The 22,203-nt window shown below is 41.5% G+C and overlaps 1 protein-coding gene across 2 annotated transcripts; it reads right to left on the bottom strand.

The window, feature by feature from the left end:
• Positions 1-337: 337 nt before the first annotated feature.
• HLX (H2.0 like homeobox) lies at positions 338-6,016 on the bottom strand. 2 transcript variants are annotated; one of them, XM_044672705.1, is made up of 4 exons: positions 5,206-6,016; positions 4,162-4,341; positions 3,086-3,270; positions 338-1,285 (listed from the first exon to the last, which is right to left on the bottom strand). In XM_044672705.1, the coding sequence occupies exons 1-4, from the start codon at positions 5,816-5,818 to the stop codon at positions 812-814; spliced, it is 1,452 nt and encodes a 483-aa protein (XP_044528640.1). In that variant the 5' UTR covers positions 5,819-6,016; the 3' UTR covers positions 338-811. The 2 variants fall into 2 exon arrangements, with proteins under 2 accessions (XP_044528640.1, XP_044528639.1); XM_044672704.1 differs by lacking the exon at positions 4,162-4,341 and having other exon boundaries at positions 5,206-5,863.
• Positions 6,017-22,203: the final 16,187 nt, after the last annotated feature.

Here is a 22,203-nt window from a genome sequence, read left to right as displayed (position 1 = left end):
CACTTCCCACCCGACTCTACCCAGGTTCTCAGAAGAATGAGAACCCACCAGCAGGTATGCCGCCCAAATAGATTGAGAAGCATTCCTTCGAGCTGGAAAATGAACTAATTATTCTGTCATTGTGATTGTTACCAACTACACCCTTAGAAGGCACTTTCCTGGTACTAGGTCTTTGCAAAGCGCCGTCGTTTCAGGAGGTTTGGGGCTGTTGCCCCTAATTCTTAGCGCCTCTCTCTTGATAGGCAGTGGGTGAAGGCCGAGATCTCAAGCTGCATCGCATCTGGACTCCGGGAGCCTCCCCTCCCCCGACAAGCCAGGCGGGCTTTACAAACCGTAATAAACATTTTTATTTACATGACTGAGTCGTTCCCAATGCAGCAAGTCCTGGGCCAGAATACAGAAAGCAATGCGACCACAGGGGAGGTTGGGGAGGGGAGAGCAGTTATGTCAAACACTTCACAGTGTTTCTTCCCGCCTCCCGCCTCCCTTCCCCACCCCTCCATTTTTTTTTAAGACTTGTTTGGGTCAAGGAAAGTGTTGGATCTTGTTGGAGAAAGTGGAGGTGGGGGTATCAGTATCTGTGATTCCCTCTTAGTATAAGGAGAAAGCTCCGGGATAGTCACACAAAGGAGGCAGAGTATATGTACAGAAAGGAGGTCCGCCCTTGCCTGGGCCTCTATGGTCCTTTTGGTAATACCTGGTCCATGATATAAATTAGCAAACTGGCCCAAATGCCAGGGGGTTCACAGAAAGAACTTCTCCAACCTCCACAACTCTTCCCTTCTGCCAGGCGACTAGCTGCCAGGCTGGCTTATAGGCCACCAAGCGGAGCAGGCTCCAGGCTTTCGTTAGCGGTGCAGTGGAGAGGCAGTGGCGTTTGCAGCTCTGGGCTGCAGCTGCTGTTCATGCTGTTCATGCTGTTACTGCTGCCGCTGCTGCTCGTGGTGGTGGTCGTGGTGGTCGTGGTGGTCGTGGTGTTGGGGCTGGTGGAGGACGAGGAAGTCGAAGAGGAAGAAGGAGAGGACTTAATGACGCTGGTCTGGTGTAAGAGCTGCTCAGTCCCCTCAGTCCTTTCCGTGTCGCTGGGGGCCATGTCCAGGGACTCCGAATCGCTGCTCTCGCTCTCCCCTTCCGACCTGCTGGGGCTCCTGTCCTCTCTCTCACATTCGGCAGTTGGAGCACCTCCCTGCAGCTTCTCAGCCGGGTCCTTCTCTTTGTCCTTTTGGGCCTGTGCTTCCTTGGAGTGGCGCCACTTCATTCTCCTGTTCTGGAACCACACTTTCACCTGCAGGAAAAATGAGAGATGAAACTGAAGTTCCCTGTTGGTCCTTATTGCCACCTTGCAGCTTTCTTTCTGGTCCCTTCCCCCATTTAAGCTCTAGATCCCATGCACTCAGATTCTGCAGAGCCAGGGACCGTGTGAGTTCTTCGTTCGTTGTCGACATCCCCACAGACCCAGGCTGCTTGGCCCTTTTATGTTCTCTCCCGTCACCACTGCCCACCTCAAGTTAGAGCCTATGTTAATAGCTAGACTTAAATATGCCTAGTACCCAGTAGCCTAGTAAGACGTTTAGAGAAAGGGGGGAAAGGGGACGGAGAGAGAAGAAAGAGTTTGACCAAGGAGAGATCAAGTTGGGGATGGGAGTGGAGTAGGAGGAGAGAGTCTCAGCACCAGGGGCTGAGTAAGCACTGACAATTAGTGCATTCCCAGGCCTGTCTGTGCTGAGTGGTTGATAAGACTCCCCCGCCTAGAATTATTAGGAGATACACCGCTTTTTCTTGGGGTTCAGAAAATGCCAGAATTTTTAAAAACGTGAAAATAAGAAAGGTGGGGGTGAAGGAGAAGTCATATAAATATACATATATATGTATATATTTATACATGCTGCCCCTGGGGGACACATAGCGTTCACACAAGTTCCAGCTTCACTTTTAAAAATAACATCCGCAGCTGGTGGAAAACGGCTAAGGCAGATCCGTGGGGTGTATTGGGAGATGAGGGGTGGGGTCAAAATCACAAGTTAGAATGACAGAAAGAACGAGAGAAGAGCAGGAGGTGATTGGGTTTGTTCCCGTGATCTGAGCTGGGAAAGGAAGAAGAAAGGAGAAGGAGAAAGAAACTTCCTCCTCCTTCTCTCCCCTTCTTCCCATCTTCAAAGACTCGGAGCAATAGGGACTTCTTAAAATCTCAAGTCTCTTGAATTCTTGGTACTTCAGCCTGTTTTAATCTAATTAGCATATTCATAGATTTCTTTTTTGTGTGTGTGTTGGAGGTTTAAAAAAAAACGCATGAAACCTGCTGAAAAGCCCTTGCGTGTTTTACGGAAAAAAAAAAAACAGTTTTCTCTCTGTTCAGGAAACCGAATCTTTCCTCAGAGACCGCAGAGTTAGAAAATTCGACTGACTTCTGCGAGTCCACAACTAGAGTACTCCTCTCCCAATTGAGGGGGTGGGGGTGGGGGGGAGAGCAAATAATTCCGTTTGAAAAGAGGTTTTCACTTCCTCACAAGGAGGGATTTCACAATCCGGCAGCAACAGCGGCTGAGGGAGGAGGAAAAAAATTCTCTCGACTTTTGAATTTTTATCTCCTTTGAAATAATCTGCCTCATACAGAGAACTACAATTCAGCCTAGTATATAATTATTATCTCCCCCGGTCTATTGGCTTTCTTGGTTGTACTTTCCTCTATTGGCCAAAATAAACAGGCAGGGTATATTGACATAAATCTTTGGGGCTGGGCTAAGGCCTTTTTCTTCCCCAGTTTCTCTCTTTCCCCACCCCCACCCATCCACTCTGCTCTTTGCAACAAAATGTGAATTTCAATAAAGCCTCAAGAAATTCGAGATTTTATTTTTCATCAGTAAAGAGGTAACAGTACTTTTAAAAATGAGTTTCCACCTTCAGAGGAGCATTACCCTGAAAGATCGAAAATTAAGGGAAGGAAGGTCCCCCTAGACGCAAAAGACTGAGAAGGAAGGGAACTAAAGAGAACAAGAATCTAAGCGCGAACAACCCTCCGGGAGGGCCTGCATGTTTGGGACCTACAGTCTTAAGTTAGAAAGCAGCAGCAGCTAAGGAATCTTACTTGAGCATCTGTCAGGCCCAGCATCGCGGCTAGCTGCTTTCTATCCGGCTTCGTGACATACTTCTGAATCTCAAACCTTTTCTCCAAACCTTTCCTCTGCAAGTTGGAAAAAACCGCACGAGACCAAGAACGCTTCCTCTTGTATGTTTGAGGCATGGTGTCCTTCGTTAGAACCGCATAGGGACCTGTGGGTTTGGAAGGAAGGCAAGGGGATGGGGAAAACCAGAGAAAGAAAGGGAAGAAAAGAAGCGAAGCCACGTTATTGATAAATACCGGAGAGTGTAAATGGGTTTTCGTGTAGGGACAAAACAGGTTCAATGTATTTGAAACTATGTATTCTGACAGATTATAGAGTTCCCTTGAGAATTCAACCCACGGATTTTCTGTTCTCTCCACAGAATAAGTTTGATGAAACAAATCTGTCAATATTAGGACGCTAAATGGAAAGGAGAATTGAGGCAGTTATCTGGAAAACTCAAAGAATAAAACTAAATAAATACATTTACCTCTTCACTGTATAGCATTGGTAAAAAATGTGCTTTGGTTTCGATAATGCAGATAATTGCCTCAAATTTCCATCTCTATGTGTGTCTATCTCTCATCTTTTAAGTCCTTTACTACAAGATTACTGATAACTTTAAAATCAACTTGCAGCCATAGTTTTGCTGAAATGCTTTCCTTCCAGCTGATCCAGTCACATATTAAGAATGAGAACAGTTCCCCCATTTCCTGGTCCTACTGCAGTGGGCCCTGCCCTTCGCAGGCACCCCACCCCCACTTCTTATAAAGAAAGACCTTTGAAATGTGGCAGTGCCCTTCAATCACTTAATAGGAAATTGTTCACATTCGATCATTTATCTACCCACCAAAGCAAAGTTGTTTGTTTTTTTAGAACACTGATGGGGCTTTCTGGACTCAATGGCTTGTGTGTGTTGGGGGGGGCGGTTCAGTAGAAAGCAGGTCTCATATTTGAGACTTTGGCTCCATTGGATTGGGGAGCTGACTGTCACCTGTTATCCCCAGGGACTACAAGACCTGAATTCTCAGTGTGGAATAGGGCAGCAGGGTTTCTGTACCTGGAAAAGTGTCTTGAAACTGGTGCTGAACTGAACTTCTCGGGTTTGAGTTTAAGGGACTCAGGATACCAGAGGCCTCGTTAATAGGATCTAGAGACGCGAAGAAGTGGCCCGCAGAAGGCTGCAAAGCGGGGAGGTGAAGCCCAGTTTGCCGGCCGGTGGTTAGTAAGGAGGTAAGATCTGTCAGCACAGGAACAAGGAGAGCACGTTACACCTCTAGTAAATCCACACACTCGAATCAAGACGTGATACTTTATGCTCTTCCCTCATTCTCCCTTTTCTCCTACTTTTCTAAGAGATTAGTATGAGAGGAGGCTTATCTGGGAATCATGGACTGTCACTTCTTGACATCCCCTCTCCTCCCGCCGTCCTTAAGCCAAATATTAAATCTACAAATATAAAAAAGCACAGGGTGCGTGCAGATATACGCAATACACCTGTATATATAAAGTATTTTGGTTTAAATTACATAACGAAGTCACCTGTCAAAGTGTCTGTCTATATAAACAGAAGAGTCCTTCCTGCAGTCCTGTACTTCGTTCTCTAGACCTCTCCAATATGGGGGAGTCTTTCGTTCTATAGCCTGAACCCAAAGGCTCTCAGGATTTAAGAATTTTTACCTGCTCCTCCACGTTTTATACCCTCTCTAGGGGAATTTTACTAGAGAACAGAGAAAAAGGAACAGAAAATCTTTCAAAGACCGGCAATTCTAGCTACCGATAGGTGAGTGAGTATACAGAGAACACAAAACGAGTATATCCAGAACATATAGAAAACAATTGAGTATTTTAAGAAATGTTTATGAGAGAATGATTTTTTTTTAGAAAAGGCAAGGTTTAAGCCTAAATTTTAGCAATGCCACAACAAAATAGATCCGTTTCCTTCCCCATCCTTCCTTTTCCCAAAACCATCCTATTAAATAAAACAAAACAAAACCAAGGAGACTTAGAATAACATGGGGGCTTGGGTGGGGGTGGGGAAAAGTGTCAGGAAGATCAGTGGTCAAGGAGAGGCCCGACGTGGGTTTCTGGATCTGGGACTTACCTCTCAATGTGTTGCCTTCTTTCACTTTGGGATCGAACTCCGCCGACAATATGCGGTCAATCCCAAATTTGAGATCCTTGCTGGAGGGGGCTGGAGTTGAACCACTGTGGTGATGAGGGTTCGCTAGCATCCTCGCCCCGGGGGCTTGGGACTGCATGGCTCCGGGCCGATGTGGTGGTGGTGCAGGCGGCTGCTGCTGCTGCTGTTGTGGCTGCTGCTGCTGCTGCTGTGGCTGCTGGTGATGATGGTGGTGGTGATAGGCGGCCGAGAGTGGAGACAGCCTCTGAGGGAACGCAGTTGGAACTTCGGGGGGCGCCACCACTGGAGTAGGTCGCAAGGGGGATCCAGTGGCAGCTTGGAATGGGGCGTGAGGGTGAACTGCGCCCAAGTGAGCCGTGAGGGCCGTGGAAGAGCCCCCCGAGAGGCTCTCGGCTGCTGCTCCCGACTCCCCAACACCCGCGTGCAGGATATCTGCAATGCAAAAGGAGGGTTTCTTGGCCGCGGCTGGATCCAGGGGGAAAGAGCAGCCCGCTGCTCCGGCCGGAGAACAGTAAGCCGCCGACCAGAGGCTGAAGTTGGAGGCGTAGAAGGGAGCCAGCCCCGCCGCGAACATCCTCGCTCGCTGGCCGCTGCCTCCGCTACAGCGCCGGCAGCCGGGGGTGGAGTGGGGTGGGGAGGGGTGGGGTGCAGTGGTGGCGCTGTCTACTGGAGGCCAGAGAAGGAGGAGAAAAGAACGAATCGCTTTCGCTTCTGCTCCGAGCCCAGAATGAAGACTGAAGACGCGGAAACTTCGTAAGCCGGAGGCTGGGGCCAGGCTCCAGTCCTAGTCAGTCACTTTCTTTACCCCCGACTGCTTCTCCACCCACTTTAAGGACCGCTCTGCGCTGTTGCGCTCGGCTCGGGCCGAAGACCAGTGAGGGGCCGCTGGGAGGTGGGGAGGTGCGGGGCGGCGGGGGCGGTAGGAGGGGGGGCCGTTCCACCCCCAAATACACACAGCGCTCTCGGGAAGAGTATAGAAAAAAAAAGGAGAAGGGGAGGTGTGTAAAAACAAAACAAAAAAAAAAAAAACCAAACAACAACCAAACCCTAACAGCTAAATTTAAAACAACAGTAACAATTATAATTTTAAAAAAACAACTCTTAAAAACTCTCAGTTTTGGCTGCAGCTTCTGAGTCAGCCTTGGGGTAGGACCTCAACCTAGATGCTCATTGGTGTTACTTACAGCCAATGGGAAACGGACGGAGGGAAGGATTAGGAAGAAGAGGAGTTGCCAGTAGGGTTGGTCACGCCCAGACCACGCCAAAGTAGTGGCTGCAACCTCTGGAGTCTGCTTCTTTTTCTGTTTGTATCTTTTTTCTAAAGGGAAAACCCTGGTCTCCTTGGCCCCAAAGCACCCCTATACCTTCATCCATATCGGAAAGAAGGAAAGGTTTGGTAATAAGGCCCTACTGGGCTCCCTAAATCCCCCTACTAGAGATCTCTTAGAGAATCTCTTGATCTATTTCAAAGTGCGACATCAATTCCCTGACTTCCCAGTGTAGTGCTTAATTTCCTATTAATTGCTCTAATCTGGATTCTTTCCCTCCCTCATCCCATGCTCCCTTCCCTCAGCTTAAATTTCTCCCAAGAAACAAGGACTATGTCTTATAAATAGCTAGCATTTCTCCCTGGGAAGCTCTCCTCTCTTTTCCCCGTTAGCTTGCAAGATTGTGTTTAAATCTACTGGCTCCTCGTTGCTTTCGGGGATATCCCTAGAACAAGGAGGCGGGGCGGCTGCAAATTGGGTTCCCTTCAAAGCTGTCACTCAGTGACAACTTGAACTAGTGAGGTTTCAAAGAAAATAAGATGGATGTCCACAAATATCTCCCTGAGATGAAGCCAAATCCTTCGCTCTATCCACGAAAGACTGTATTCTGAAAGCTCTCAGATTTCCCCAAACGAGCCACCCTCGTTCCTGTCCTCTGCTTTAGGTTAAAGGAAATACTTCGGCCTCTCACCGACACATGCCCAGATTGAGTTTATCTTCGCTTTTGCAACTTACTTCCCGCAGCAGCTATACTTTGAATTGATTAATGCTAGAGTAGCATTCCGTGGACAGCCTCAAGAAAAAAAAAACACAAAGTAAATGTGTCTAGGCATGGTTTATGTCTCCCATTATCGATTTGGGTTTCTAGACTCTAAGGTGGTAGGGAGGGGTCTTTCGCCGAAGTCTCTACAAGTTTATTTTGCGAAATTATTCCAAAGTTGAGTTATAGCAAAAGCCCTCGTCCCTCAAACCATAGGCCACTCAAAGGAATCAGTAGGTTTGTTTGTTGTTGGTTTTTTTTTTCCAGGAACAAATGAATATGAAAATATGTTTTAACCTAGAGCATATTTGGTTTTCTAATTTACTAGTTGACTTTCCAGCATCTTTCGTCAGGAATGTTATGACATTCACAGAAAGAGAGAGAAAGAAAAGGGTTTTTTGTTTGTTTGTTTGTTTTTGGTTTTGTTTTTTTAAAGAACACAAAGAGAGTCGTTAAACCTACTATGACTTTCTAAGGGTCAGGCTTTGGGTTTTGTTAATTAATTTCAGGCGATTCTAATCCTGCCTATGCTGCGAACCTATATATTTTACTTTCTGGCGGAAGATGATCTGCCCACGAAGCAGTTATTTATTATCCTCTCCCTTAGACGTCAAAATTGTTTTTTTTTTTTTGCATTTTTTTAAACTGAGTTTTTTCTTTCCTCCTCCACTCAGGGCCCAGACTTTGTTTCCACAGATAGTGATGATGGAACAATGGAGTGTGTATATTGACGGCTGGGGAATCAGGAGAGGAGCGTGACCTTGTCCGAAATCGGGCTGCCAGGTGGTTTCTAAATGCAGAACCAAAGTCGAAAGCTCAAAGTTGGAAAACAAACCAATTCGAACGAAGCCCAGAAAGTACATGGGACCTATTCGCTCCATGGATCAACTAGGCTGCCGTCTTCACCGGGACCGCGGAGTGGAAGAAACATCAGACGGGCCAGGGAACTTGTGGTCCAGCATCTCCTTTCAGGCAAACTAGACTCACGATTTAGCCAGGGACGTGCAAGGTAGTTCCATTCAGGTATCAACAGAACCACTGACATCTGGTCCCCAGGCAGCTGAATTTTCCTGCAGCCCTTTCCCCAACTCTGACTAGACACAGCCGTTTACATTCACTAATTAATTTGGCCCAGGTGACAAGCCGTCTGACAGAGGCCAAAACTAGTCCTTCTGCAGGTTGCTGCCAGGCCCCAGTCGCCTAACTCTGCTCATCTCCGCAACGGGAAGCAGCTCCAAAGGCGACCTCCCAGACCTTAACGGGGGAAATATTCCCAGGCCACAGTGCACTAACTGGAGCCGGGACAGCCACCAGAAGAAGCGACGCCAGATTATCTCTCCATAAAACGCTTTCCCTTCTTCCCTCGATGCTATGATTTGGGGGGACTTGGGAATGAGAACAGGCTTGTGAGATGATGCAGAGCTGCCGGGTGGAATGAGGCCCCCACACCAGCCCCACCTCTGCGTAGTCCCTATGCTGCCTGGGTCCTGGATTACCTCCCAGATGTCTGGGTCCCGGGTTCCCTCTGAGGAGAAGAGTTCACAAATCAGTACGTGGGGTGAAGAAGGAGGTCCGAGGGACGCTGTGAACTGAGAGGCCCAGGGAGAGAGAGAAGTATTCCAAAGTAGGAATTTCTGCCCATTCTCTGCCCAAGACCAGGCAAGCACTCCGTGCAAGAATTGTTAGCGAGTTTTCCACATCCAGTCTACACCCAGGAAGCTCAATCTCCCCGCACCCTGAATTTCGCTTTCTGGCGAAAGCTCTGAGGAAAGAATGCTAACTTCCCGCATCTTTAGCTCTGCACCTCCTAGACCCTAGGCTCCCTCTTTTTGCAGGCTATATCTCTAGGGAATAATCTATTCCCTAGATTCTGGCCAACCAACGCCCCCAAGCTCAGCTGAGGACCTGGAGTGTCCCTCACCCTGAGATGAGAGCCAAAGGCCGCCCCTTTCCAGGGGTCTGGATGGGGTGTGCATGCATCTCTCCTTTCTTCCCTCTAACTTTTTTTTTTCCAGTGGCATCAGGGATCCCCGAGGCCCCTAGCCTTAACTCCAGGCCACAGAAGAGAGAAAGAAGTCTCGCTCCCCCTCCCATCCCCATTTTCATTTTCTCCCTCCCTTTCCCCCCTTCCTCCTTCCCTTTATTTAGGCGCAAGAATGCTGCAGGAAACTCCAAGCTTGCCGAAGTTCAGGTCATCTCCTGTTTTTTTGATGGGCTCAAACTCGGACTAAATGAGCGGATGTGCCTGCTAGATTGGTCCCCAAAATAGAAGCGGCTTTAGTATTTTAGGATACAGCAGAAATCCTTATTTCTTCCGGAGAAAAACTTTATAATGACTCCTAGCACTTCCCCTTTCAATATTTGTGCAACTTTATCTCCACCGACAAGTTGCTCGGGTGACGCAAATCCGCCCTTGTGTATTACAACTACCAAAATAAATGCACGGAAATCAATTCCCTTCTAGTAATGAAAGCATAAATATACAGCCGCGACTTTCCCCTTTAATCTTCGCTTTCCGAGCGGCTCCAAGCCGCGGAGAAATGAACTGGCTGGGAGCTATTTAGACGGGCTAGGAGACCCCCGGGGCGTCGTGGGAGGGGGAAGAGAGCCAGTGCGGGCCAAGACGACAAGTGCTGGGAAGCCAGCTGAGAGCGAGGGAGCCTTACCTAACGGAATCAACCCCGACCAGTCTAGACGGCGCGGACTCTAGACTTGGGAAACAGAATTGCTCCACATTGCGGAAGCAAAGAGAGTGGAGGTTATTATAGGAAGAGTTTACTCTCCGAATCCAGTTTCTCTGGAGCCTAGCTACACAGGCAAATTGAAATTGAGAGTAGTGACAATAGTTTGGATAATTTGAGCAACGCCCTCCCCGCCCCGCCCCCGCCCCCACATTGTAGAAAACTCACAGAGAGAGAGAGAGAGAGAGAGAAACTGTACTGATGGATTGTACATACTCTTCCAGCATTAGTTGCCAATAAGACACATCATGAGAGACCAGGGATCGAACAGCTGAAGATAAAGGATTTACATTCTTAAAGTTTACTATACAAAAAGCAATCTTGCATTTGAAAGGGTTATTGCAACTCTACCATCCTCCCAAAATACCCCTCTCTCCCACCCGTGGTTCCCAGCTCCCTTGAGCACCCAAGATTTTCAGGTCTATCAACTGAGACGTAAAAATGGGCTTTAGATCCAAGAACTCAGGGTGAATGGAGTATTCGATTCGCCGATGTGTTTATTACCTAATCAAAAATATGCAAGGGTTAAAATGGACACCTTCCTTATCTGCTTTCAAAACAACACTGATTAAAATAATCTAAAAACTCCGTTGTGTACGTAATGAAACAAACAAAATCATTGTATAGGAAAAGGGAGAATAGTTGGATCTGTGACTTCATTCGGGATAAGAAACTTCCAGACGAAGAAACCCCCTCTACGGAAGCAAGTTGTGGTATTTTCTGCAACTCATAGTTTCAGAAAGTTGCCGAGAGCACCAAGACGTTAAATCATTTGCTCGAATTCACTTCACCAGTGTGTACCAGAGGCAGAACTTGAACTCGGCTTTTCCAGGCTCCACAGCTTGTTCGCTGTCCATCTTTCTATAGTCTTAAAATAAATAAATAAATAGAATCCTTCAAAAAAATTTTTTTTGACTGACTGGCTGAATTATCAGTAATCTGCTTGCACTTTGCCTATCGTTCTGTTCGATGCCTTTATTGCTGGGTGTTTATTGCCAAATACACACAGGGTCTCCCACATATATACAGATAAATAATGACAAAGTAGTCGTTTCTCTTGGGGTCCTCCAAAAATATATACTTCCACTGCATCCGTCTAGGACAATTATATATATATATATATATATTTTAAACCCTCACTGTGTATTGGCTCCAACGCAGAAGAGTGGTAAGGGTAGGCAATAGGGGTCAAATGACTTGCCCAGGGACACACAGCTAGGAAGTATCTGAGGTCATATTTGAACCTAGGACTTCCCGTCTCTAGGCCTGGCTCTCAATCCACTGAGCTGCCCAGCTGCCCAGCTGCCCACCCCCCTCCCGGGACAATATTAAAGCAGAACAATGCCACTCCAAAATGGAGTTCCAGGCACATTTCAGAATCAGACTATTTCCCTGGCATTCTAAATAGAACTAAACTTTGAGTGCAGGGGAATGGCAAAGTAGGGAGGAGAAAATAGAATACCACCAGTTTGGCACGTCCCATTTGCTGTAAACTTGATGTAGGGCACTTGGGGATAGGGGAATGAAAACTCATTCGCATTAAGCATTGTCCCTACTCCCAAACTCTGTGTTTGCTTGCATACAGTATCTAGTTACAGAGCCTCAGAGAGCTATTTGGGTCTGTCCCTTTTCCTCGATCTCACCCCTTTTCTTCTGACACAGAGTCTTAGTTTTACTTGTTCAACAAACTTGAATGAAATGCCTACTGCTTTCAGAGAACTGTGCTAGGTTATGGGAAAAGAACAAAGTTTAGATAAGACAGACGTGGACTCTCCCATTATAAATCTTACATTAGTGTCTTGTAATCATCAAAATTGTCTGATGAGCACATTAGAGAGGTGCAAGATAACATGCTATGTGGGATCCAAGGAGGAAGACTGCCAAAAATCAGAGACCATCAGGGAAGGTTTTATGTAGGAGATATTATTTGAACTGCCTAATTAACAATAGCTAGCGTTTTCTACCACTTTAAAGTTCACAAATCTCTTTACAAATATTATCTCATATTATCCTCCCAACAACCCCAAAAGGCAAATATCATTATCCTTGTTTTATATATATATATACATATATATATATAGATGAGGAAACTGAGGCACAGAGAGGTTGAATAACTTCCCCAGGAGCTGGTAACCTTCTGAGGCCAAATTTGAACTCAAGTCTTCCTGTCCAGGTACTTTACTCTATCCTCCAGCACTCTGCTGGCTCTTTGAAGAATAGCTAGGAATTCAAGCAATAGAGGCAAAAATCGTGGTCTTGGTGAGAAGCAAAAGCTTGTTATTTTACAGATTCAGATATAGTATCTGCCAAATCATATTCTCCAAAGTAATAAGCAGAGGGAAAGGTAGTTTTGATGCAGATAATATGATGGGTGTTAGTTTTGTCCCCCCAGGATCAGCTGTAAAGATTTCCACTGTATTCCTGTGATGTAATCCTAGTTTTCTCTTTAGCATTCTGAGGATTTGCCTAATTAAACTGAATGTGTTGCTTGCTTTCTTGCCTCTAGTGAGTAACAACTGTTGAACCACCAAGTTGGATGCCAAGAAGAGGACATTACTGTTCAAAATTGTCCATGAGATGGAAAGACCAATTTTTAGGAGAGGGAAAGAAGTAAAATTAATTCCCAAAGAAAAGGGTCAACAACAAGGAGAAAGAAAATGCTTTTCCTTTCAATTCCTTTCCTTTCAATTCCTTTCCTTTCCTTTCCTTCCTTTCTTCCTTCCCTCTTCCATATAAAATTTTTTAAAATGAGATCTGGAACCCCCTGAAAGCCATTCTGACAGCTAAGGAGAATCTGGAGTCAGGAAAGTTTGCCAAAACGGGTAGAGATCAGGAAGCTGGATAAGCCAGAGTGGTGAAAAGTAGGAATAGACAGGAACAATCTGGAAGGAAAGGAGTAGCAGCTGCCTTGTGAGACTGAGAGAAAAGTAGTAAAGACCTGGAGATAATAGAAAGCAAATAAACCAGGGTTACTGGAACATGAAACAAGGATCACTTAGAAACGGTGAGGTCACCTCCAGGTACTGCTGAGTGTGTGACATAGTGGTGTTTCTGAGTTCTTGTCTTCTCTCCCTAGGGCAATGGGCAGTTACATAGCCTCAGATCAAAATAAATCTTTATACACTTTCTAAAACCTCTAATCTCTTCTTCTTGCTTAGCCTCTGGCCACACTGGCTGCACCCCCTACGAAGCTCAGAGCTTAGCAATAACCAAGCTTGTTAGGGGGAGTTTGTTAGATTCCCAAAGGGGTCCCTGGCCCCATTAAGTCTGGGAATGGGGTCAGGATTGCACTTCTCTGGAACCAACAGCAGGGGTCTGTCCATCCCATCTGTCTCTCTCCATCCAGCTGAGGACTGAGAGAGGGAGTCTGTGACCGAAACTGATTCTCCAGCGACATCTGCTGGATGCTTTCTAAAACATCCCTCAGCATTACCCTGTTAGAGAAAAGGAAATAATAATGTTATGAAAGTTCACTCTTCCTTTGGTGAAAACCAAAGGGGGAGGGCAGGGAATGTCTAAACTTGACTGTGACCAGTAGCCAATTCTTCATCTGACAACACAGAATCATTCTTGACTAGATACTTTAAAAAACTAGTTGCTGTTGTTTAGTCATATCAAACTCTTTGTGACTCCATTTGGGGTTTTCTTGGCAAAGATACTGTAATGGGTTACCATTTCTTTCTTTGGCTCATTTTGCAGATGAGGAAACTGAGGCCAATACGCTTAGGGGTTTTTTCCTAGAGTCACACAGCTATAAAGATCTGAGACCAGATTTGAACTTAGGAAGATGAGTTTACTACACCACCTAGCTGCCCTATTAAAAAAAAGAGTATCAAAAGGTTCATGTTCAACTCAATCCAAAAGATATGTATTAAGTGTGTACTAAGTGCAAAGCACTGTTCTGGGCACTGAGAACTTCTTTTTAATAGATTCCAAGGGGGTTGGTTGATTTCTGGACACTGATGAGAGCAGGAGGTTACTTCCTGTGGCCTTTGGTTCGGGTTGGAGCAAGAAGCTGAGTTCCTGACTCACCTTAGAAGTTCCCAAATCTCAAGAAGTCTTTCTTGATCCTAAAATCCTGATCCTGGGACCCAGTTCTTGTCTTTATCATCATTTTCATCTATTCTGTGTGAGCTGCCAAGAACCCAATCTCTATCTTGCATAATAGAGCCAGACCACCTAGGATACAACCTTTTTGGGCTTTCTATCCAACTCATCTACCTAGACTTTATTGACCCTGTTTCTTTCAGTGGACCAATTAGTGCCAGGTATAGTTAGCTAGAATAATCTTAGGCAGACAGATAGAGTAATTTAAAGCAGTCCAATTTATTGGGACATAAGCAACCCTTACAGGTCAGGAGGGGAGAAGGAGTTAGAACTGATAAGAGCTAGGGATCTCCATCTTCCTGGTCCTGGTCTACAAACTCATCCTAAGTTCTGTCAAATAAATCAAGATCTTTTTGTACATCCTTCTGAGCAGTCTGTGTTATCAGTAACCCACAGGATTGAGGCCTACCAACTTGGCTCCATACTGTGGGCAGACCAAACTAGGTCTTCAGCACTGGTTCAACCCTCAACTCAATACCTAAAGACTTTACAAGGTTCCCCATGTACTTATTCCACCTCATGGAAGAAATCCTAAAATGAAAACTCTCAGGAATTCCATAGTAAAACAAAACAAAACAAACATACAAACAAAAACAGAGCTCTAGAGTCAAGGGGAAAATACTGAAGGTATCCAGAAAGAAATCATTCAAATGAAGCCATAATCAGGACCACACAAGATTGAGCAGCTACCATGATAAAGAAGTAGAAAGCAAAAGAGCTAAGATTACAACCAATAATTATCTATCCAGAAAAACTAAATATAATCCTATATGGAGGGGGGATGATATTTAATGAAATAAAAGATGTTAACCATTCTTGATGAAAAGATCAGAACTGAGTAGAAAGTTTAACATTTAAGCACACAACTCAAGAGAAGCATAAAAAGATAAAATTGTATACTTAGTAACCACCAACAACAAAAAGATTTAAATAAACAAATGCATTAGCCTTCCCATATCAGCAGATAAATCTAACCATAAAATAAATAAGATAGAAGCTTAGGAGATGAATGAGATCTTAGAAAAAGTTGTATATAATAGACTTCTAGGGAAAATTGAATGGGAACAGAAAGAAGTATGTTTTTCTTAGCTATACATGACACCTTCACAAAAATTGACCTTGTATTAGGGCAAGAAAATCTCACAACTAAAAAAACACATAAATTATATGTATCTTTCTCTGAACATAATGTAATTTTTAAAAATTCCATTCAATGAAGGGCTTTTGAAGCATAGCTTAAAATTTATTTGAAACTAATTAACTTAATCCTGACAACTGAATGGGTCAAAAGGTAAATCATAATAATAATCAATAATTTCATTAAATTTCATTAAAAATAATGAGACAATATATAAACATTTCTGAGATGCAGCCACAACGGTGTTTAAGGGAAGATTTATATATCTAAATGCTTATATCAATAAAGAAACTTTTTAAAACAGAAAGAAGCAGATGAATGAATTGGGCATGCAATTAAAAACTTGAAAAACAACAAATTTATGCCCAATTAAATACCAAAATAAAAATCATGAAAATCAAAAGAAATTACTAAAATTATAAGTATAAAAAGAATTAATCAATAAAAGGAGTCAATTTTATGAACAAACCAATTAAATGGACAATGTATTGGTTAGTTTGATTTAAAAAAGGAAGAAGAAAACCAAATTACCAGTGTCAAAAATTAAAAGGGTGAATGCACAACAAATGAAGACAAAATAAAAACCAATTATTATGAGATATTTTTGCCCAAATATATATCAATTATATGTATATATATAATGCCCAATTATAATCTAAATGAAACAGATGGATTATTTACAAAAATATAAAATGCCAAGATTCATTGAAAGGAAAATAAAATACTTAAATAACCTCATCTCAAAAAAGAATTGAACAAGCCTTCAATGCGCTCCAAAAGAAAGAAAGAAAGAAAGAAAGAAAGAAAGAAAGAAAGAAAGAAAAGAAAAGAAAAGAAAAGAAAAGAAAAGAAAAGAAAAGATGGATTTACTAGTGAATTCTTCCAAACTTTTAAAGAACAATTAATTAAAATACTGCACAAACAAAACGAACAAAAATCATGTGATTCTTTATTGTTGTTTTCTTAAACCCTTACCTTCTGTCTTAGAATCAATACTGTGTATTGGTCCCAAGGTAGAAGAGTGGTAAGGGCTAGGCAATGAGGGTCAAGTGACTTGCCCAGGGTTACACAGCTAGGAAGTGTCTGAGGCCAAATTTGAACCTAGGACTTCCCATCTCTAGGTCTGGCTCTCAATCCACTGAGCTACCCAGCTGTTCCCTGATTGTTTTAATAGTTGCAGAAAACTAATTTTTTATTCACAAGTATTTTGTTTTCTCAATTACATGTAATAACAATTTTCAACACACATTTTCCAAAATTATAAGATTCCAAACTGTCCCCCTTCTTTCTCTCCCTCCCCTCTCTCAGAGATGATAAGAAATGTGATCTGGCTTTTATATGCATTATCATGCAAAACATACTTCCATATTGGTCATTGTTATAAGAGAGAATACTCATGTAAAACCCAAACCCCAAAATTAAACCATACATAAACTAATGTGAAGGAAAGTATGTTTTGCTCTGCATCTGATTCCAATAGTTCTTTCTCTGGAGGTGAATAGCATTCTTTGTCATAAGTTCCTCAGAAATGTCCTGGATCATTGTATTGCTGAGATTAGCTAAGTCTTTCACAGTTGATCATCATAAAATATTGCTGTCACTGTGTACAATGTTCTCCCAGTTCTGCTTATTTTGCTCTGCATCAGTTCATGTAGAGCTTTCCAGCTTTCAGAAAAATATTTTGACAAATGTAAGACATTCTTATTTTTTTAAAAAATTAAAACACTAAAAAATAGAGAAATAAATGGAGTCTTTCTTAAAATAATAAATAGTATCTATCTAAAACCAAGAGCAAGCATTTTATATAATGGGGATAGACCAGAAGTCTTTTCTAAGAGATCGTAGATGAAGCAGGGATATTCATTTTCACCTTTATTATTCAATATTGCACTAAAAATGCTAGCTTATTGAGGGAATAAGCATAGGCAACAAGATAATAAAACAATCACTTTTTGCAGATAATATTATAGTATACTTAGAGAACCCTAGAGAGTCAACTATAAAACTAAGCAAAAATTAACTATCATCAGCACAGTTGCACAGTACAAAATAATCCCATGAAAATCATCATTATTTCCATGTATTACCAACAAACGAGGAAAAAGATAAGAGAAAGCATGTTTCTTGCTCAAGTGATATGAAAAGTGTGGTCAATGTCTGAGACAAATTTAATAAATGCTAGTTAACTTAATAAATGCTAGTTAACTTGATAAATGCTAATTTAATGTATTGATTGTAGGTCAAGGTGGAATTAGTTTATCAAAAGAAGAGAATGCTATTAGACTATACAAATCTAGCATACAAATTCCAGATTCAGATAATCCTGGAAATAAACTTTGCATTAGGGAGAGTAATAGGCTGTGAAGTGTAATTCATTGGTAATTTCAATGTTATTTTTTAACTAACTACTGCCATTTTTGGTGCACTACTTTCAACAGGAAGTTCCTTCTACCATGCCCCTACTCTCTACCACACCAGGAAAAGAGAAAAAAGAAGTCATGCCATGGAGAGGGTTTTCTCACTCTGGTAGTTCCACTTCATTTTGATAGTTGGTAGAATTCATGATTTCATTATTATTGATACTCTAACTCTGCAATTTGTAACATATAGAGGCCTTCTCATCTTATGCCATTTGGGTTGGAATGAAATAATATAATATAAAAAGTATTGTAAAGAAATGTGTCATTCACACAGAGGAGTCATACAAAAAATGTCAGGAGAACTCAAGAAAGTCTAGAGCAACACTGGTAAGAAGCCCCTGTGGATAACTTAGAAAAGCAGAACTAGAGTTGCATTGAATGGGCTGATATGAAAAGACTATGATCTGCATTGTTGTAGAGAATATTCATCTCAACATGGCAGAAGAAATTAATGCAGAAGACTATCCAATAAAAATCATGACTGTCAGCATTTGAGAATTCCCTTTGTTCTGTGGATGAAATGCCAACGGTTATGACATCAGTTTCTAGAAAGGAATTATTACAAAGGTTGGACCCATTTGAACAGGCCAAGCTGGATTTAATTTCTGCTTACACATCAAATTCAATCTTTGGGGTTTTCTTGGCCACTCAAGGAGTTAATCCCAAGGAACATCCAGTAAAGCAGGAAATAGAATGAGATATGTATAATATACATATGAGAAGAGTCAAAGAAATTGCAGACAAGAAAATCACTGCCAAACTGGATAAAGAAGCTGCTTCACTATTTGTAAGAAATGTCCTCTGGGAAGCCAAACTAGAAAAAGGATTAAAGCCCTCAAAGGAAAAATTAAAAAGTGAATTTTTGGTTTTGTTTAGAGGATATTCAGAAGTATTCTAAATGAACTTGTAGTCCTAGTCCTTCAAAAATAGAGAGAAAATGTAAGAAGATTACATTGAATTTCAACTAGAGAAACTAAGTGTGAATATGTTGGTCTGAAATTTTTCACATGAAATTTGTTACATAATATCCCCCAAATATTTTAATTCATTTTTCTAATTCTTAAAAACGTGAAATATCATATCTATATTTTATTAAGTATCAACCTGTAAGCTGACATTTTAGCTTGGTACTTTTAAAAATATATTTGCTATTATAAAGACCTTGTCAACAATATGAAGAATGAAAGTGAAGTTCAATGTTATTAGTACCTCTGTTTTCAGTATATTGTTTAAAAAATAGGATGGAGTCATAAAATATTTCCTTATGGTATAATTATTATGACTGAACCTTTTTGTTTCTAGAAATCAGTCTTTTAAAAATTAATAATTGAATTATGATTTCAAAACTTAAAAGATCATATATAGATTACAACTATTTGTCTACAATGTCCATTTAAAAATAAATGAAATTGTTTAAATAAAACTCAAGGTTTCATACTGAGGACTAGATTTCATGACAAGAATCATAAATTCTTTGAGCTAGAAAGAACCTCAAATGTCATTTACTTGCAAAACGGTCATTTTGCCAACCAGGAAACTAGCTCAGAAGTGACTTGTTCCCATTCCCTTTTTCTAAAAGGTAGGATTGTTATCTTGATTGTTCTAATGACTCTTCAGTAAGTTTTTTTTTCAGATAATTCACTTGTCAGTCATCCTGTAGACAGGAATTGGATTCTAGAGGTTCTTATGGATAGTTAGCTATAATTATTTTTTCTAGATTCAAAATACTTAGCTATTCAAGCTTTTTTTAAAGGCATTGTCTCTTCTTCCAGTTATGTTTTCTTGGGTTATATTTTGGTAATAGTTGATAATAAGGTAATAAGGATGGTAATAAGCATCCATGTCAAGTATAATCCAAATAAGGAGGTTACATCCTTATAATTTGCTTCATTTTATTGGAACACTTATAAGTGATAATTTTGTATTGAACTTTTTAGTATTTCATGAACTTTGTATATTTCCAATTAATGCAAATGTAAAAACCTCATATCACCACATACAGGAATGCTAAGAACGATAAAATACTTTAGTCCTTGAGAAAGAAGATAATATGATTTCTGTGATTAATTCTCTATGTGCAATCTTGAATAAATGGATTTCTTGATTCATAGAAACAGATACTGAAAATGGTCTTAAAATGCAATGGATTTTGTAAAGCGTTTTGGGCTCTTTCTGTGACACATGATGAAGAAAGCATTTGATGGAGGCACAATTTCTGTTTTGACTATAATGTCAGATAATTTAAAGAGTAAAAGAACATTTATAACTACTGCATACTCCACCTTCAACCCCTCAAATAAAATTATTTTCTTTAAAGGCAATACTGCTATGGAAGGAGGGGCACAGTTATTCAGAATGAAAGGTTAAATTCGATGTGATAGAAAATAAGAAGAAAGCTTATGTTTTTTCTGGTTGGGTAGACTGAGGATGGGAAAGACAGCAGAGTATAGATATCATCAAGGAAGAACATCTAAAAGGAATCTCCACTAAAACTAAAGGAATTATTGGTGGATTCAACAATCAGAGTGATCTGGAGGTGGTGACCAGTAAGAAGAAAGAAAGGAATAAAATGTTATTCTCATGTTCAAGGCTGTAATAATGGGTCAGGACACCATTGCAGTTTTTTTATAGGTCTGTATTATAGTTCCCTGTTATGGGAAATAAATATTTTGTATCCATCCAAAACTAAAAATTCCCCCACGAACATCCCAAGTCTCTTAATTTGATACATACATTTAACTTGTATTTATTGCATAATTGTAAATTTCCATGTAAGTCACCTTTAGGGATTCTCCAAATAAAAATAGTCTACAAATGGCTTCTAGCTTTGAGAGAAAAGATGGAAAAGTCCAACCTTACTTCAGGAAAAGACTCTGGGAAGACATGAGAGGAAGGAGCCATCTCCATTATGTCCCTATTCCCAGATTACCCCTCTAGAGACAGGGATTTTCCCTTGGGTGAGATCCAGCTTACTTTCTTTTGGTTGAGTTGAGTACTCTAGCTCCCAGTGAGGGAAAGTCTGTGCAAAAGCAAGCAAATGAAAGATAAGAATATTAAGTGGGAGGAATAGAGAGAAAGGCAGTGTGGCTGAATGGCAGTAAGAGTGTCTGTGTAAATGATGCTAAGTGAGGGAGGAAGAAGGAGGGGTGGGGGAAGAAATATCTAGTGAAACTGAAAAGATTAGCTGGGGCCATGTTGAGAAAGATTTTTAAAAGCCACAAATCTTACACTAAAAGCACTGATAATAGGGAGCCACTGTAGTTTATTGAGCAAGAGGGTAACATGGTCAGATTTGCACTTAGAAAAAATTACTTTGGAAGCAGTGCGAAAGATGAACTAGAAAGAGGAGAGATTGAAGGTGAAAGAACAATTAGGAGACCACTGCAAAACTATAGGAAAGTCAAGATAAAGTAGTGGTATGGAGGCAGCTGGTAGCCCAGTGAATAGAGCTGAGTCAAGAAGATCTAAGTTCAAATCCAGATTCAAACACTTATTAACTGTCTTGACACAGGGCAAGTCACTTAATCTCTGCCTTAGTTTCCTCAACTGTAAAATGAGGATAATGATAGCACCTATCTCAAAGTGTTGTTGTGACAGTGTCTGGCACATAGTAGCACTATGTAAAAGCATATTTCCTCCCCTCTCATGTATGTATATAGAAAAGAGGTCAGTTTTGAGAGATGTTGTAGGTGTAGAAAAAATAAAATTTGGAAGCTGATTAACTACATAGGCTGAAAGAGAGTGAGGAAATGAAGAGAACAAGGTTATGAACTTGGAAGACCAGAAGAATGGTGGGACAGAAGAAGGACATAATTAACCAAAAGGGTTTTTTGGAGATAAAATTCTGATCATAAAATAAAAAGTTTTAGAACTTGGAAGCTAAGAGGTCATTTAGTTGAGAAGTTCTTAATATTGTTTGTGTAATATAATCCTTTGGCAGTCTAATTAATCTTATGGCCTTCTCAGAATGATATTCTTTTTAAAACCATTATCTTCTGTCTTAGAATATATACTAAGTTTCAAAAGGCAGAAGAGCAGTAAGGGCTAGGCAATTGGGGTTAAGTGACTTGCCCAGGGTCACACAGCTAGGAAGTATCTCAGGCCAGACTTGAACCCAGGTCCTTCCAACTCCAGGCCTAGCATAAACAGATATGATATTTTAAGATGGACAAAATAAAACACAGGATGACAAAAGAAACCAATTATATTGAAAGACAGCGATCAAAATATCTTTTTAAAAACCAAGTATATGGACACCAGGTTAAGAATTATTGATTTAATCCATCTTTCTCATATTAGAGATGAGGAAACTGAAGTTTAGAGAAAATGTGACTTTCTTAAAGCCCTTGGTTCCTTGGTCATTGTTACAGATCTTGGATTTGAACCCAGGTCCTCTGACTATGAATTCATTGTCTTTTAATATATAATATGCTAATGAAAGGCAGCATGGTATAGAGATAGAGAGAGCCTTGGAGTCAGAAAAACCTGGGCCAGGTATTGCCTCTGACACAGAAAGGCTGTGTGA

Source organism: Gracilinanus agilis, chromosome 4, assembly GCF_016433145.1.
Source record: "Gracilinanus agilis isolate LMUSP501 chromosome 4, AgileGrace, whole genome shotgun sequence".
In the NCBI taxonomy this organism is placed as follows: Eukaryota; Metazoa; Chordata; class Mammalia; order Didelphimorphia; family Didelphidae; genus Gracilinanus; species Gracilinanus agilis.
The sequence above is the reverse complement of the archived record's forward strand: the minus strand, read 5'-3'. Positions and strand labels throughout refer to the sequence as shown.

Coding starts and splice junctions, on each gene's coding strand:
- HLX (XM_044672705.1), bottom strand. CDS start 5,818: ATGTTCGCGGCGGGGCTGGCTCCCTTCTACGCCTCCAACTTCAGCCTC. Junction 4,342..5,205: donor AGAAGGCAACACATTGAGAG/GTAAGTCCCAGA, acceptor CTGTGCTGACAG/ATCTTACCTCCTTACTAACC. Junction 1,286..3,085: donor TGGGCCTGACAGATGCTCAA/GTAAGATTCCTT, acceptor TTTTTCCTGCAG/GTGAAAGTGTGGTTCCAGAA.